Source organism: Onychostoma macrolepis, chromosome 17, assembly GCF_012432095.1.
Source record: "Onychostoma macrolepis isolate SWU-2019 chromosome 17, ASM1243209v1, whole genome shotgun sequence".
Taxonomy (NCBI): domain Eukaryota; kingdom Metazoa; phylum Chordata; class Actinopteri; order Cypriniformes; family Cyprinidae; genus Onychostoma; species Onychostoma macrolepis.
The window spans coordinates 6,593,608-6,611,744 of record NC_081171.1 but is presented as its reverse complement, the minus strand read 5'-3'; the positions used below and the strand labels follow the sequence as shown (position 1 = coordinate 6,611,744).

At 36.3% G+C, this 18,137-nt stretch overlaps 1 protein-coding gene across 1 annotated transcript; it reads right to left on the bottom strand.

The window, feature by feature from the left end:
* Positions 1-11,529: 11,529 nt before the first annotated feature.
* On the bottom strand, positions 11,530-15,039 carry LOC131523597 (uncharacterized). The gene is made up of 8 exons (XM_058750099.1): positions 15,008-15,039; positions 14,116-14,371; positions 13,887-14,032; positions 12,627-12,906; positions 12,398-12,537; positions 12,195-12,286; positions 11,766-11,862; positions 11,530-11,663 (listed from the first exon to the last, which is right to left on the bottom strand). Exons 1-8 carry the CDS (start codon positions 15,024-15,026, stop codon positions 11,641-11,643), a joined length of 1,053 nt encoding a protein of 350 aa, XP_058606082.1. The 5' UTR covers positions 15,027-15,039; the 3' UTR covers positions 11,530-11,640.
* Between the last annotated feature and the right edge of the window lie 3,098 nt (positions 15,040-18,137).

Below are 18,137 nucleotides of genomic sequence, written 5' to 3'. Positions count from 1 at the left end.
GCATGTAGGTTTAATGTGCCTAATAAAGCATGGAGGATACTGACAGTTGTTTTATTTATGCGCAATACAAATATGAAAAATTTTAATAGTGATAATTGTCATTGCAAATATAATAGCACCAACACAATGTGGTTTAGAAACCCCTAAACCTAAGTGTGAGCAATAGTGATGCTTGCCTTGGTGATAAATCTTGTGTTGGATGCCAGTATTGGTTTGTGGCCGGCATGGCACTCGTGCAGGGTTGACTTTATGGTTACAGGTCATGAACTTAAACCCCATTTAGGTGATGTCAGTTTCCGTTTGATCTCAGACTTATGGCCTCTACGGGACTCTTCTCAGTGCTCAAAGGTCTCGTTGGTTTAATCAGATTTTGGAGACAGTGAAAGCAAACATGTTGTCTAGTGAAGAATCTAAGGGAAAATGAAAGGCTTCTGCCCGGTGACCTTTAATCCGCGATCAAAGAAAGACCCCGAAAAGACCCTCAAAGACAACAGATGTATATCAACATGAGTCCGCTAAATGTAAAAAATGTTTAATATGATTTTACTTTTTTGCTGGAGTACATTTTACAAGTAAATACTATTTCTGTCTTTCTACTTCAAAATTTCAAGTTTATTTTTAATTATTTGTGAAATTCATAGCATTTTTTTTTTTTTCAGAGAAAATTGTTTCAAAGTAAATCCTACACTGATTTTTTCAGTGCAGTGAAAATATCTAATATAGGCTATGTCCTTAAATTTGCATTTGCTTTTGTGCAAGACTTGCTTTGAGAGAAAATTTTACACTTTCCACAAACACAGTACAGCAGTGCTATTTTATTGTCATTGAGGTACTATATTATACTATTGTATTATAAAATACGAATTTTATTAATAATTTGAATCAGTTTTTATTTTTATATCTTCAGTTTTCATTAAATTGTTTGGTGTATTGTTTTTGTAATTTTTAGTATTTTTTTTTATATAGTTTTTTTTTATTAATGTTTATTTTTGGTACAGTTAAAACTAAATTAAAAGAAGATTTTTTTTTTTATAACACTGCAGTACATTTTAAAGTATTAGATGCACAATTCTCATGTTTTTGTAGTAAACAAATTACATTACATATGTTAGATATAATTCTCTGGTGGTGAAAAAAATCTTATTTCATTATATTGAAGGAATTTCCATATCAAGAAACCAGAATCCCTTAATATACTTGAGGGTGGATTCTTTTGGCTTGAGTCAGTACAAAAAAACACCAGGAAAACACCTTACTTAAAAATCTAGTTGTAAAACTATTGATTCGCCACATGAGTGCATTCAGAAACATCAGTATATTCAAATCCGTGTTGTGATTTGTGAATTGTTCGCCCACTGGGTATCATTCAATAATGATGTCAGAGGGGCGATACCAAAAGAAGGTACAAAAAACACCCATTATTATAACCTCAAATTTGCTGCATTGAAACAAGTTCATACTTATGTCTGAGGCAGGGGTTTCCAAACTTTCCCAGCTATGATGGAAGCACTGAAGTCATAGTCGGCAAACAGCCAAATGCAACTGCAATAGAACTGCAACAAAAAGAAATATGCCATCATTGCATAGGGAGGCCCATGCACTGTATATAATGCATTTGTCTTCATAGCAACCTTTGTTTGGTGTATAGTGTGCACTCATTTTGTTTGACCCTGAGCGTTTTGAGAAATCACAGCATAAAATATGTCTAATTGCTTCCTTAAGAGGTGCTATTTGATACTGGACTCCCCTATAGTTGCATATCCTTACATGTAAACACATAATTTCCTCTTGATGGCGGGAGGCACTCGTCCATGGAACAGTAGGTGTCAGATTCATGAGAAACCTGCTCCATTTGTTTTTCTAAAATGTTGTTTTCACATTTCAGAGCAGCTGTTACATTTTTTCGTTATGCTAATGGATCTGAGAGCATTACAAGTCTTTGTCTTAATTCAGCGGATGATATTACCACAACGTGCTCCAAGGAAAACAGGGACAATTTAGGTTATAAATATTACACTATACATTTGGCAAAGCTCAAGAATTATTTGAATAACTGTATATACTGAAGCTTCTTTTTTTCTTTTGAAGGGGCACTAGTAAGTTGATAATGTAATTAATATTTCAAGCATAATAAATCATAAATTATCTGGAATTTAAAAAATTTTTTAAATGATCTGACATATATTATATTTATAATAGACATTTATATATATATTTTATATATTTCTGCTAAAAGTCTTACACTTCAACTCTAGAAAAAAGCGTAATACTATGTAACTTTATTTCTTTAAATACTAACTAACTAACTAAATATTTAAAAATAAATACATATATACATTGAAGATAAATCACATAAATCAAGATAAATCCCAATTATAAATTCCACAGTATTTGCTATTGTTATACACAAAACTGCATAATCTATTTCTTAATTAAGTCAGTTTGAAAACAGTTTATCTAGCAAGAAAATCCCAAAATCCTACAGTTCATCATCAAAGAAACTCTTATTAACCTGTTGCTTTTGGTTTTTTTTGGACAAATATATAGATATAAGACATTTAGGGGGGAATTAAAATGACAACTACGCTACACTTGTTAGCAGTATGTGTGCATACTGTGCATTTTCCCTTCACTGAAGCTCTAAAGGCTCTCATTAACGTCCACATTTACACTCTAAAAAAAAAAGGTGCTATATAGCACTAAAAGTGGTTCTTTGGCTCGTAATCATAGGGGAACCACTTTTGGTGCTGTATAGCACCAAATCTTGGTGCTTCAGTGGTTCTTCAGCGGTGCTTCACCGGTTCTTTGGCATGACTGAGGGGCTATATAGCACCGCTACCATATACAGAACCTGTTAAGCTCCTGTATGGTTCTTCAGCGGTTCTTTGGGGTGATTAAGGTGCTACATAGCACCACTGCCGTACAAAAAACCTGTTAAGCCCCTTTAAAGGTTCTTTACGAGCACTGTTGGTGCTGTTTAGCACCATTTTTGTTGAAGAAATACAACGCAATATGGCACCTCTTATGGTTCTACATAGCACCATTTGACTAAGGTGCTGTATAGCACCTTTAAAGATATGGTGCTATATAGCACCAAAAGTGGTTCCCCTATGATTACGAGCCAAGAACCACTTTTAGTGCTATATAGCACCATTTTTTTTAGAGTGCATATAAAAATCATCACTGACAGCAAAATGTATTGGTTCTCAAATGTGTCATAGCTAAACATTTGTATATGTGGAATAGAGAATGATATTTAAAAGCCAAAAGTGAGGATAATAGGTTAAATTTTGGCTTTATGTTTCTCAAACAAAGACTTGGATATAGTACACAATTAGTACATTTATGGTGCTTGTAACTCGTATGGTGTCCTGTCTAGATCTTGACAGTGGTGGTCTGTGAACTGTCTTTGTCTCCATGAAATGTCACAGGGTTGTATGTGTGTTTACAACATCTCATTGTACAATGAAAGATACAAACCACAGCCAGGCTGCATGTGCCAGGTCTCTGTCTGGCTGACTCAGTGCTTTTGTTTTGCAGTAAGCATTTTCATCGGAAACGGCTACAAAAAAAAAAGCCTGTAATGATGACACATTTATTGCCATCTGCTCTAGAATCCTCAATGTCAGTTTCAGCATGTAGCGTGATTTTAAAATTCCTGTACAGGATAGGAAACCATAATTCCTTCTCTTCACACACTTAACATTTGATCAAACAGGATATTCAATGAAACTATTGCCCTCACGTGACGACTGGATGGGAAAAGGCATGTTATAGAGAAGCCACATGCTTTTCAACATGGCCTCTCTCTCTTCCTCTATTACTGCACCTTCACAACCTCTTCAAGTGTTTCACAATGACAGACAGGAAGCACTCAAGCTATCCAAACAGATGGCGAGGCAGAGATGTGGAGTAATGATGCAAACTTCATACGTGAGGACCTTTTGTTAATTCCAGGGAATTTCCTCACAGCTGCTAGAGAGGGACTTTCTCCACAGTTTAGCAAAAGAAAAACACGACACTCACCTCACTCTGCTCTGCAAGGTTTTTTTTTTACAAACAGATTGTGTTTAATGTTAAATAGAAATGTTTTGACTGAGATTTCCCTAATTTTTTTTTGTCTCAAGGGCTTCTCGGATCTCATTTTCTGAGCTTGGGCGGGCCGGAAAATTTGACTGTATCCTAACCTGCGCGTGAATGTATTTCCAAAGGTTTTCTCGCTTTTACACCAGACCCTGTTCCATAAAATGTAAATATTTTAGTCCGAACACATCTGACATCAAGGAAACTCCCTTAAAGGTGGTTCGTGTTTTTTATTTTACCATCAAATATGGTGGTAGGACTTTGTATTTAGTTATTTAAGACTTTCTAATGGCACTTAAAAGCACAGTTCATCTAAAATGTGAAAATTCATCAGTTCTGTATGGGTTTAATACACTCAGTCCATTTAGTCTAAATTAAAATAAAAAAATTAAAGCCTAGAATTTTAGACTGTCCCTCACAGAAGACTTTGATTAGGCTATAGAACAAAACTGCTTTTATGCTGTTTTTAATGTGTTTTTTTTTTTTTTTTTTTAACTTTGAATCTCTGGACGACATTATGAACTAATAACTGAAGTTTTATCAAAATTTTCCATTTTATATTTCACAGAAAAAAATACTTTACCTAATGCATTTCAAACATGTAAATAAATAAATAAATAAAAACATTTTAATACATAAATGTGTATTTTTAATAATGAAAATATGAATAAATTCCAATCATAATTTCAAGATTCATAATATTCTGAAGGTTTTTACATGTTTACTATAACAAAACCATGGGGAACTTTACCTTCATGTTTTACCTTGGTTTATGGAGGTAAAAAAATTCCCATGTTTTAGTATATTAAGAGCTATAAAATATACCTTTAATATTTATCTCTTGAGGACATTGTGAACTAATGACTGGAGTACTTTACTATACATGGGTAGAGTATAATACTTTACTCTACCCATGTGTTTCCAAACCTGTAAAAAATATTATATATAAACATGTATTTTTAATAATGAAAATAAAAATGTCAATCATAATTTTTTTAAGATTCATAATTTTCTAAAGGTTTTACATGTTTACATATATTTTACTATTATAAAACTATGGGGAACTTCACCTTCAAATTTCTTATCTTAGTTTATGAAGGTCAAACCAAGATAAAAATTTATTTAAAATGAATTTAAAACAGTTAAGAATAGAAAATGATTATACATAAAATACAGTGCAATTAGTTCAGACGTAGCACAGTGCTCATTCAAATAAATGCACAGCTAAACAGATGAGTTTTGAGTCTGGATTTAAATGTGGCTAATGTTTTAGCACATCTGATCTCTTCTGGAAGCTGGTCAAGTCAACAAGTTGTAGGAAGTGATATGTGTGTTTATGGAAGTGAGAGGGATGGCTGCCAGGAGGAATCCGAGAACAATAGTTGCTGAAATGTAAGACATCCTCCTCTGCTAAAAAAGCAGCAGCACCACACCTCTGCTGGGAAAGATGCTCAGGTCAGCAGTGCTCACACACATTCACCAGTCAAACCAGTCAGGATCCAACGCGTCCTTGGATAAAAATACTTAAAAGTCACAAAGGTTGTGGAACACGTCAACGGATGTCCTCATGCAAACCAGAGATCTTGGGAGTTGCTTCCACTTTGTGCAACAGGCTTTGATAACAAAATACGAAACAATTAACTTCCATCTGGTGTTTTGTTGTGATTTATTGCGTAGCACTTCCTGTTGTTCTGGAAGTAATCGTTCTTGACGCATGACCCCAAATTGATCTCATATGACTCTATTCATTGACAATTTAGTGATTCCCATTCATTGCAAAATGCTATGGGCATAATTTCATATATTTCCCTGTCTTATTCAATAAGCATATGTGTTTGAGACAGTCCTTCTTTTTTTTATGAAATTTTAAAGTGACTTTGTTATGTTATTGAAGTAAAGTTCAACCAAAAACAAAATGATGTTATCATTTATGCTTCATATGGGGCATTTGAGGGGCAGTCGTGGCCTAATGGATAGGGAGTCGGACTTGTAACCCGAAGGTCGCGCAGGAATTGTCGGTGGCGGGAGTGAATAACCAGCGCTCTCTCCACCCTCAATACCACGACTGAGGTGAGACCCTTGAGCAAGGCACCGAACCCCCAACTGCTCCCCGGGTGCCGCAGCATTGGCTGCCCACTGCTCCGGGTGTGTGTTCACGGTGTGTGTGTGTTCACTGCTGTGTGTGTGCACTTTGGATGGTTTAAATGCAGAGCACAAATTGCGAGTATGGGTCACCATACTTGGCCACACGTCACTTCACTTCACTTCATATGACTTTCTGCCTTCAAATTAAATAAATAAATAAATAAGGAGATGTTAGGCAGAATATACAGTGTTGCTCTTTTCAACAGTAAGTTTCAAAGTTCCATAAAACTGTAAAAATTTAAAAGCATCATAAAATCACCACAAAAATTCTCATGCCCAACGCATTATATTGCCATTGTCTTCTAAAGCCAAACAATAGCTGAAGAAACCAAATTTTTTATGTTGTTTAAGCTTTAATGTTGCAAGCAACTGTAATGCACAAGTTTGATTGTGCAAATAAAATTTGATAGCTATAGCATTTAATTTGGACTTTATAATTTTTTGACAGAGTAAATATATTTAGATTGATAATTTAAAAAAAAAGGCCCCAAAATTATTGACTAAATACAAATAACTAAAACTTATAAACTTATCAATTATATTAATGTAAATATATTTAAAAATAAATATTAGCAATATTTTTTTTAAATTCTTTGTGTGTGTGTGTGTGTGTGTGTGTGTATCTTAAATATGTTTAAAAATATATCTACAAATATATGAAAGACCTAACACGTTGCAGCAACTGTTTTTATGGTGCTTTTTGTCATATTTGAATCTTTACAGTGTAGAAATTACTGTCCATAATATTATTCCCAACATCTCTATTTGCTTTTAATGGCAGAAAGAATGGGTTTGAAAGTTCACAAGGATTAGCAGAATGAAATTTTCAGCTGAGCTGTTCCTGATCTTTCACTTTTTAGTCAGTAATTCCAAAACTTCTTGGTGGTTAAAAAATGTGAGTCGGTGACCCAAAGGTTGTAGGTTCAAACTCCAAAAGAGGTGATTCATTAGTTGCCACTGTTATACCCTTGAGCAAGGTATTTAATTTCGGGTCACTCCAGAGCAATACAGTAGCAGAAAATGTACGGTATGTACTGAAAACGTAAGTAAACACAATAGTAGTAATCAAACTATGAGTGGCAACACCCTTACACAGTGGGGTTTTTTTTTTCAGTCATATCGCACTATTGTCGTTGCTTCTTAACTGCACACCATCGATTTCCCCAGACTTCTTTTCTGAAGTGATGATGTCAGCAGACCTCCCTGGTTGCCTCATTGTTTATGAGTGGTGGAAATCCTATGCTGCCCATTGATGAAGGTCAAAAAAAGGACAGGCTCTGTTTATTTTCCTTCCAGCCAGCCTCTCCACATCATCTCAAGAAGCATGGAAGGAACTCACAAAAACACGGTGGTGCCCGCTGGGATATTTGAGAGTGATGCCTTGTCTCCAGGCAGCCATATGTGGAAAAGGTCATGTTGCAATTCAAGCTTTTGATAGCTGGCTGTAGTAGTTTTCAACAAATCCATCGCCATGCAAAACTAGCAGTGCATGCAAATATTCAATTCAGTGGACAAACCAGAATTTTCAAGAAAATAGCGTTGCTTATAATTTCCTTAGTGTGTGCGCGTGCACACTGCACAACACATCGTGGTCTGTGCATAGTGCCAGATTCATTGATATTGTCAGAATCATGATGAATGGAAGGTTTAGCACATTGCCCACTGCAGCCTTAATCAAAAGCAGCTTTGCTCAAAAGTGGCTACATATGAAAGCAGGAGGAGTTTTATGAGTGTCTTTGTTTAAAGGAATAGTTCACTCAAAAATTTAAATTTACTCACTCTGTTTTTTTTTTGTTTTTTTTTCCAGGTTATGAGAGATTTATTTACATCATTTGCTCACCAATGGAGCCTCTCCAGTGGGTGCCTTCAGAATGAGAGTCCAAACAGCTGATAAAAACATCACAATAATCCACAAGTAAGCCACACAACTCCAGTCCGTTAATTAATGTCTTGTGAAGTGAAAAGCTGCATGTTTATAAGAAACTAATAAAGGGATTTTAACTTTAAACTGGTGCTTCTGGCCAAAATACCAGTCCATAATCCATAAAAAATGTTTCCTCCATTCCCTCTTGTCTTATTTGTTAAGAACTGTTTTGGACTGTTGTAGCTTGTAAACTGTGCTTGATCTGTGCATATTTTTCTCCTGATTCAGATGAAATGACTTCTTCACAGGAGAAAGCAACATTATGGATAAAGGACTCGTATTTTAGCTTGAAGGTTTGAATTTACAAACGTCTTAATGATGGATTTGTTTCTTGCACAGCTTTTTGCTTCACAAGATGTTAAGTGATGGACTGGAGTCATGAGGAGTATTGTGGATTACTGTGATGTTTTATCAGCTGTTTGGACTCTCATTCTGACGGCACCCATTCACTGCAGAGGATCCATTGGTGAACAAGTGATGTAATGCTAAATTTCCCCAAATCTGTTCTGATGAAGAAGAAAATTCATATACATCTTGGATGGCCTGAGGATGACGAATGACATTTTTGGATGAACTGTTCCTTTAAAAGTGCCTACACACTAAAGAAAACTCTGGCGCAGTGTTTGACAGCTAGCAATCCTTTTAAATGGCACAGAAAAAGTAAAACATTCTTTCTCACTATGACCCGAAAGTCTGCTAAAGTAAAGTATAAACTGAGCTGACCATTGCCCGAGAAAGACTTTTGTTCTTTCTAGTCACATAGCCTTTTTTTTATCCAGCTCTCATCACATCAACTGTAAAAGTGGTGTAATGATATACCTGAGATGTAAAGGCCTTCACTAGAAACAGGTTGGAGGGTCACATCTGGAGAATAAATAAGTCTCAGCAGACACTGGATTTGCACTCAGGTCTAGTGCAGCATATGTCTGAGGCACTGCTCTGTCAAAGTTATAGGATAAAAACGAGACTCAGACGTGAAGAGATCCATTTTGACAGCAGCAGCCGCCACTCAACTCCCTGTCTGCATTTGACATGCTGCAAATGACTTAATATAACCACCTACCATTCCTTAGAAAAATTTTTTTGGTCCAACTATATTTCAAATATATGCTAAATATATTGCAGATTTATATTTTAACATTTGTATTAGCAATATGTTTAAAATTATTGTATTTTTGCCACAGTTAAAACAATCCATGGAAACTAGAATACAGTCGGGATGTGGTTCTATTATTTTCATACCAGCTGGATGGTATTAATTATGGATTGTATAACAGTCATCATCTACATTACCTAGTTTGAAGCCAGTAGTCTTGGTTAAAAGAAATATGTGTATGTGTGCCTTCAGTTCAATCCAGGGGCTCATAGTAGCAACGATTTCCTTGGAGGAAAATAAAAAGAAATGTTTTCCTTTAGTTTGACTGTGTAAAGAGTGAAACCATTGCTTGTAGTGGTCCCCGGTGAGAGCTGCCTATTTATCCAGAGGAGATGAAGCACATGGATACAGAAGGAGAGAGTACAGAGGTCAAGGAGTTCATATCCAGGGAATAACTCACAATTTTAACCCCTTCATGTAAAGAAAAGAAGTGGTCACTGTGAGAAAGAGCGTTGGAATGGTTGAGAAGAGAGTGAATAGAGGCAGCAGGATTTAAACTTCATCACCAGAAAAGGGGATTAACAATGGCGGAGTCCCAGTGTGGAGAGAAAAAAAAAAAAAAAAGAGTTCCCCACTTTTGGCTGAATTTCATTCCATTGTGTGGTTTCAGATTTTCCCAGAGCCATATTTCCACAAGGGATAAGGACAAACAGGGCAGTCAAAGGTTTTGTAGTACTGAAATGTTTCATGTTTTTTTTACATGTTTGCCGTTGTTAGATAAAGATCATATCTTTAGAGTCACTGTAAAAACAGCACCATTAGAATAATGTCTGCAGTAACTTAGTAGCTGAATATAAAGTTATATAATAAATATGGGCTTCCAGTGCACACTCTATGAGCTTTAATTTAAGAGTATTCACATCAAAACTGGAGGAAAGGTTAAGGAATTACAGCTCTTTAATATGTACCTCCTCCCTCAAGGGACCATTAGTAATTGGACAGTTGACTCAAAAGCTGTTTCATGGACAGTCATGGGCTATTCCTTCGTTATTTCTACATCAATTAAGCAGGTAAAAGTTCTGGAGTTGATACTAAGTGTGACATTTGCATTTGGAAGCTGTTGCTGTGAACCCACATCATGCGGTCAAAGGAGCTCTCCATGCAGGTGAAACAGACAATTGTTAGGCTTCAAAAACAAAACACATCCATCAGAGAGATAGCAGGAACATTAGCAGTGGCCAAATCAACAGTTTGGTACATTGGCTGAGCAACATAAAAAGGCCTGAATGTCCACTGAGGACAACAGTGGTGGATGATCGGAGGATCCTCTCCATGGTAAAGAAAAACTCTTTCACAACATCCAGCCAAGAGAAGAACACTCTCCAGGAGGTAGATGTGTCACTGTCACTCCAGTCTTTAGGCTTTTTGATGAATATAAAGTTAGAAGAGTGTTGTAGAACATGGTGTTTATTTGAATTATATTTTGATTGATTTAATGCATCCTTGCTGAATAAAAATATTTAAAAAATCTTACTCATCCCAAAGTTTTAAATGGTAGTGTATGTTTAATTTCTTCAAATGAAGATGTTAACTTTTTATTTTTTATTTATTTATTTTTTTTCTGTATTTGATATCATGTAATCCATAAGTTATATAGAGATGCTTTTAGTCTTCTAGTGCCCATTTTTAGCAGACTTTGCCTATACGACAATGAGATCATGAAATAACATTGTACATAAAATAGCATATAGCTTACTTCCTCAGCAAATCTTTTTTTTGAGAAATCTGGCAAGAGAAAGAGCTGGCATTGTGTTCCTCATGTTCATACTGACTGGATGGAAATCAGCACCATTCAGCTGAGCTGAGCTGTCCACAATGCAAAATAGCAATGTTTAGTTGGATTTATTGTTGTCAAATATGGTCAGATTTGTTTCACATATTTTTTGTATGATGAACTTATTCACTTCTCGTACCATTTCACAATGTACAGCATTCCCATACAAAATAAATAAATTCAGCTTACTTATAAAAAATGTGATTAATTACATTCATGGCAATTACATTATATTTATTTCTATCTGTCTCCATTTGTTTACAGTACACAATTACACACAAGATACGTTAATATATTGTACTAGCTCTTTTATATCTATAATTATTTTCATTATATTTATTTCTATCTTATTACAATACACAATTATACACAAGATGCATTAAAATTCTTAAATATGTGAATAAACACTAAAAGGAAAGTAAACAGAAATGAATGATATAATCTTTTCATTGTAAGCATAATTATAAAGAAATTTCAGGCGATGCATTTAGAATCAGAATTAATGTTTATAACAAAAATAAATTTAGTGAAATAAAGACAGTCTTGATTTCCAGTGTGTTATTTTCCATTGCCGCAATGACCTGTAAATAAAATATTTGCCGATTACATCTCATAACAAATTTAAAATCATATTTGTGCAGCTTATTTCATGAATTATTGTACAGTTGTGAGAACAGACTCACTTTTACCAGCATTCACCTTCTGGATCACCCGTTTTGGGGTTTGAGACCAAAGTAGAGTCACGCTTGTGAATCCTCTATCAGCCAGAGCCGACTCCAACTGAAAATAACATATTTAAATTGGAATGTAACAATGTACTCAAATCTTCATGTCTGATAGAAACTTTTATCATGCCACTGTAAACCCAGATTAAAACAATGTCATTATGTTATATACATTATATCCTTCTGTAAGAATTAAGGTTTCATGTAAATCTCCAAACGCAACCAAACACAATCACAACAAGTCTTAGAATGTCCACAAAGACATTTAAGGGTTTCATTGAATTTCAATCAACTTCAGGACTACAAGGTCTGTTTTTAAAATGAGGGAAACCAGACGAGAGCTGCTGGTATTTTACTCATGACAGTTGAATTTTTTCTTTCTCTCACCTGTTTCAGAACATTTTCTCCCACCGAAGGGTCAGTTAAATCAACTCTGGTGTTAAACTGCATCTTTACAAACAATCTTTTTAAAATGGGACCTAAACAAGATACATTGATACGTGTAATATGAATTAGCAGAGGTTGCTTTCATCAAAATGCATTAGTGCTCCTCACTGTTTTGTTGAGTAAAATATGTGACATTGTTACACCTTCTCCATAAACCTCCAGCTCACACAGAGCGAGTGTCTTCTTGTCTCCAGGAATGATCAGATTCACGTAACGTCCATCCATCCCATTACATGAGTATCTATAGGACTTACCTGCTGGAATAGCAGGAATAACAGCACATCTACAGATGGAGAGAAAGGATATAAAAATACTGTCATATCTGCATCAATCCTTCACATTTGTGCTCGATGTCTCACTCGAGGGTCTCACATGGGATTGTTGTTGCCGTTGTTCTCCAAAGAGTTCCCGATGCGAATCTCTGCTCCATTTATTAGTTCTACACAGCAGTATACTCTGTTAGTGACGACCACTTCACTAATTCTGTACACTTTACGCAGATCCAGGCTCCACCATGGGTTAGTCTCAGTACGGGTTGAGGAGCATCCCGTAGTCAACTGCTGGAGACCTCGATTACTGTCAATGGCATTTTCAGCAAACCAGCCCGGAAATGTTGATGACTGTGTAGTGGCTCCATCCACTGCCAGATTTCCTAATAAAATTTATGAAAAAAAAACAACTTTGCAGTGGTTGGGAATATTATAACAATGACTTGAGGTGAAGTAAGCCATTTCTACATCAACTACTGTCAACAAATGGAATTATAAACACAATGACATTATCGATGCGATCACAACTATATTCACAATAATTACTCCATTGCTCACATTTGTTGCAAGCCCCTCAACCTGCCACCTGCCACTGGCTTTCGTATTGAAGAAAACAAGCTCTGTGTCCAACAAATGTTCATGTTTCTGACACATAAATACAGTCGGCAGAAGTAAAAAACTAACCGTAGCCTATAAAAAATTACACCATGGTCACATGACTTCAACGTCACCACCATTAAGCTTCAACAACTCTTTCAGTCTTTATTTAGGGGTTAATTCACCCAAAAATGAAAATTTATATGGATTTTTTTTTCAATCTCTTTATTAACTTTTTGAAGCGACAGTGGTAGTTGTGTGGACTGTCGATGGAGGGACAGAAATCTCTCAGATTTAATTAAAGATATCTTCATTTGTGTTTCGGAGATGAACCAAAGTCTTAAGATTTTTGGAAAAGCACAAGGTTGAGTAAATGATGACAGAATTTTTATTTTGGGGTGAACTAACCCTTTAAAAATTTCCCTGAAAGTGTGAGTTAGAATAGTTTGCAAGAACTTGATTTTAAACTGTTAAAACAACTAGTTCGTAGATGGGTCTATCTCTTTCATGTTTGACCTGATAAACTCAACCGCCTTTTTAAAAGTCAAGGTTTTCAAATATCACATATACATGGAATAGCATAATCAGTACAATGAAAGGGTTTAGTACTGATGTATTTTAATGAATGAAGTCATGCTAATTTGGAAGGATATGAGCATGAATAAAGCATGACTATTTAGATTTTTGGCAAACTATGTCTTTACTGGACATGTTTTTAAAGTATATTATATTCATTGTTGAAAAGTGCTCTACAACAATGAATTACCTGCCAAATACCCATAGACTCCAACTTCACTAAGACTAAGAATCTTCTGATCTCCAGGAATATGAACAACCATATAACGTCCCTCCATTCCACCGCATGAGAAAGTGGCCGTGGCACCGGCCGCAAGAGTAGAAATTTCAGCACATCTACAGACAGAAAGATCATCTGTTATTAAGTTTCTGCTCATCTGCAGTCATATTAACCAGACAGTCAAAAGAAATATCCTCACATTCTGTTGTTGTAAATCTCAAGGAAGTTCCCGATACGAATCACCGCTCCGTTAATCCTAAGGGCAAGGCCCGGTCTATTAGTGACGGTGACTCTATTCACTCTGTATACTTTCAGTAGATCCACTCTCCACCACGGGTTGGTCTCATTGTTAGTGTGGGTCCAGGTGTTTATCAATCCATCAAGAGCCAATTGAGGTCCAGAGTAATTTGAGTAATTTGATGACTGATTAGGTTTGCCCCATAGTGCTGCGTTCTCTGGAAAATGTTTCAGAGATAAAGACCAGTAAGAATCACCAGCTTTTTATTCTCATCAGGTGTTAGATTTTGCAGAAGACTTTTACCAAATTCATCTTTATTACTCATCATCAGCAACATGCCTACCACAGGGGAAGAAATTAAGGGTTGCAAACAAATGCCACAGATATTCTACAGTGAGCGTCATTTATTTGATCAGATATCCAACATGAATGTACTCCGTACGATGCATCAGGTGTTGACTGCATCTTTACATGTGCATTGCTCTCAGAAGTGGAGGTGGATCTGAATGCGAACTTGCAGGGGTGGAATTTAAGTGCACTAAAGTTGTTTCACCAGAAGTTGTTTCTGTTGTTTCACCAGAAGAACCAGTTATGACATTTTGATCAACCATTACATGGTAAAAACAAAACAAAAAAACAGCCAAGGTGAAATTTCAATTCATGCCAACCTTAAAATGCATTCTAACAGAGCATTTGTCCAGACAGAAACTAAATGCATACATAAATGGATGCACAATGTGCTTTATGAGGTTTGAAAGAAATTAGATAGATAGATAGATAGATAGATAGATAGATAGATAGATAGATAGATAGATAGATAGATAGATGTGTCAATGAATTGAAGGATTCTTACCTTCTTGTCCATTCGCCATAACCTCAATCCATAAAAACCCTGCGGAAACAAGTGATTGGATTGAGTTTCAGAAACCGGGTTTTGTTGATTCACACTGTAATGTTTTTGATTTAATTCACTTTGATATTGTTGCTAATAAATAAAATCATCTAAATGATAACATCATCACTAAACACTGATTTATGTAATGATCATATCAAAGGAAACTACTGACACATTAATAATCTGCAACGAGCAGACTGTTTGAAACAAAAGATTTACTTCTGAAACCTGTTCACACTGTACACAAAATAACCCAGACACCTATGCTCACGCCATTTGGCATTGCACCCCAATTTAAAAATTCTGGGAAAACTTATGGGATGTCACATCTTATAAACTGGAAATCAAGAAACACGATCCATATTGTATCTTTGAAAAAACGTACTAACAGATTACATGGCCATAAAAAACCTGTCCATTTCTGTCTAAAACAATATGGTAGACTTACACCCCTCTAATTATCTTCTAGCAGTCATGAATACTGACCTTCTTTGCCTGAAATATGAGGGGGGTGGGGGTGGGGAGGAAGTGGGATTGGGAAGAGGTGACTACACTGATTAATATTAAACTAAATTAAATTTATTTAAAGATTAATGAATTGATTGATTGGATTTACTAGGACCCCAGGAGGCCCTTGCATCTCAGGCTCTGTCCGGTGAGGTGGGGATTAGCTGTGGGTGGGTGCAATGTGGGCCTGGGGCTTGTGCCCTCCCACCATCTCCCTGCGTTCAATCATACTGGGTCACATGCCTCTCTTTTTTTAACGCATCACATATGTGACCCTGGACCACAAAACCAGTCTTAAGTCGTATCATAGTACTGAGACTGCTCTCATTAGAGTTACAAATGACCTGCTTCTATCATCTGATCGTGGTTGTATCTCTTTATTAGTTCTACTGGATCTTAGCGCTGCGTTTGACACTATCGACCACAACATTCTTTTGAATAGACTACAAAACTTTGTTGGCATTAGTGGAAGTGCCTTAGCATGGTTCAAATCGTACTTATCTGACCGCCATCAGTTTGAAGCAGTGAATGAAGAGGTATCATATCGATCACAAGTGCAGTATGGAGTACCTCAAGGCTCAGTACTAGGGCCGTTACTTTTCACGCCTATATGTTACCCTTGGGAGATATTATCAGGAGACATGGTGTTAGCTTTCACTGTTATGCTGATGATACTCAGCTCTATATTTCTTCGCCCGGTGAAACACACCAAATTGAGAAACTAACGGAATGCATAGTCGATATAAAAACTGGATGACGAGTAATTTTTACTGCTAAATTCTGAAAAACAGAGGTGTTAATTATCGGACCTAAAACCCCACATGTAATAACCTAGAACATTATCTAACACTTGACGGCTGCTCTGTCAATTCTTCTTCATCAGTCAGGAACCTAGGTGTGCTGTTCGATAGCAATCTGTCATTTGAAAGCCATGTTTCTAGCATCTGTAAAACTGCATTTTTCATCTCAAAAGCATATCTAAATTGCGACCAATGCTCTCAACGTCAAATGCAGAAATGTTAATTCATGCTTATGACCTCAAGGTTAGACTATTGTAATGCTTTATTGGGTGGTTGTTCTGCACGCTTGATCAACAAACTACAGTTAGTCCAAAATGCAGCAGCTAGAGTCCTTACTAGAACCAGGAAATATGACCATATTAGCCCGGTTCTGTCAACACTGCACTGGCTCCCTATCAAGCATCGGATAGATTTTAAAATCTTGTTAATTACTTATAAAGCCCTGAATGGTTTAGCTCCTCAGTACTTGAGCGAGCTCTTATCGCATTATAGTCCTCCACGTCCGCTGCGTTCTCAAAACTCCGGCCGTTTGATAATACCTAGAATATCAAAATCGACTGCGGGTGGCAGATCCTATTCCTATTTAGCACCCAAACTCTGGAACAGTCTACCTAACACTGTTCGGGAGGCAGACACACTCTGTCAGTTTAAATCTAGATTAAAGACCCATCTCTTTAGCCTGGCTTACACATAACACATTAATACGCTTCTATTATTCAAATCTGTTAAAGGATTGTTAGGCTGCATTAATTAGATCAACCGAACCGGGAACACTCACCATAACACACGATGTACTCGTTACATCGTAAGTTGAATGGCATCTACGCTAATATTTGTCTGTTTCTTTCCTAGTCTGTTTCTCAGTCCGTATCCGATCAGATGGTGGATCAGCACCAAGAGATGATGTCTACAGCCCTGATCGTCAGCGGAGACCAGGACACCCAGATGACCCCAGAGATATATCCCCAGATATATCAACCAAAAATAACAAAATAACTAAAATATAATAAAATACCTAACTACATAATACTACTATTGTTAGAAATTGCAACAAAATTAAATAGAAATATAAACTTTTGAACTGCGGGTTTCGTCTGGTCAGAGGAGAACTGGCCCCGACTGAGCCTGGTTTCTCCCAAGGTTTTTCTCCATTCTGTCACAGAGGGAGTTTTGGTTCCTTGCGCTGTCGCCTCTGGCTTGCTCAGTTGGGGACACTTAATTTCTAGCGATTATCGCCGATTTGATTGCACAGATACTATTTAAACTAAACCGAGCTAGACAATGACATCTCTGAATGCAATAGATGCAATTGATTCTTTGCCGTTTCAAATGATACCTTATTATCTGTACAAATAAATTCATGCTACATTTCTATTTTACATATACATATACATATATATATATATATATATATATATACCTGTACATATAAAACCTGCTACATGTACTGCATAATGCTTGTCACAGCACTTATGTATTGATTTTCTTTTGTTGTTTTAATTGCTTTCTATTGCCCTCATTTGTAAGTCGCTTTGGATAAAAGCATCTGCTAAATGATTAACTGTAGATGTAATGTAAATGTAAGTGTGTGGTGTCCTGAGGAGAGGGGAGGGTCTTGGCCCTATGACCCCTGAGTTTATTATTATTATTATTATTGATCTCATGTTTGTCATTTTGTTGCTTCTTGTCAGCATCCTTCCTCCTGTAGTTTGTCTCCGTGCCTCTAGAGGTCCCCTGTGTTCTCCTCTGCCTTAGTTCTTCCTCGTGTGGCCTTGTTAGCG

Excerpts from the sequence above, each read along its gene's own strand:
- LOC131523597 (XM_058750099.1), bottom strand. Across the intron at positions 14,033-14,115 it reads GAGATTTACAACAACAGAAT|ATGTGCTGAAATTTCTACTC; the intron begins GTGAGGATATTT and ends TTCTGTCTGTAG. Across the intron at positions 11,664-11,765 it reads GAAGGTGAATGCTGGTAAAA|GTCATTGCGGCAATGGAAAA; the intron begins GTGAGTCTGTTC and ends TTTTATTTACAG.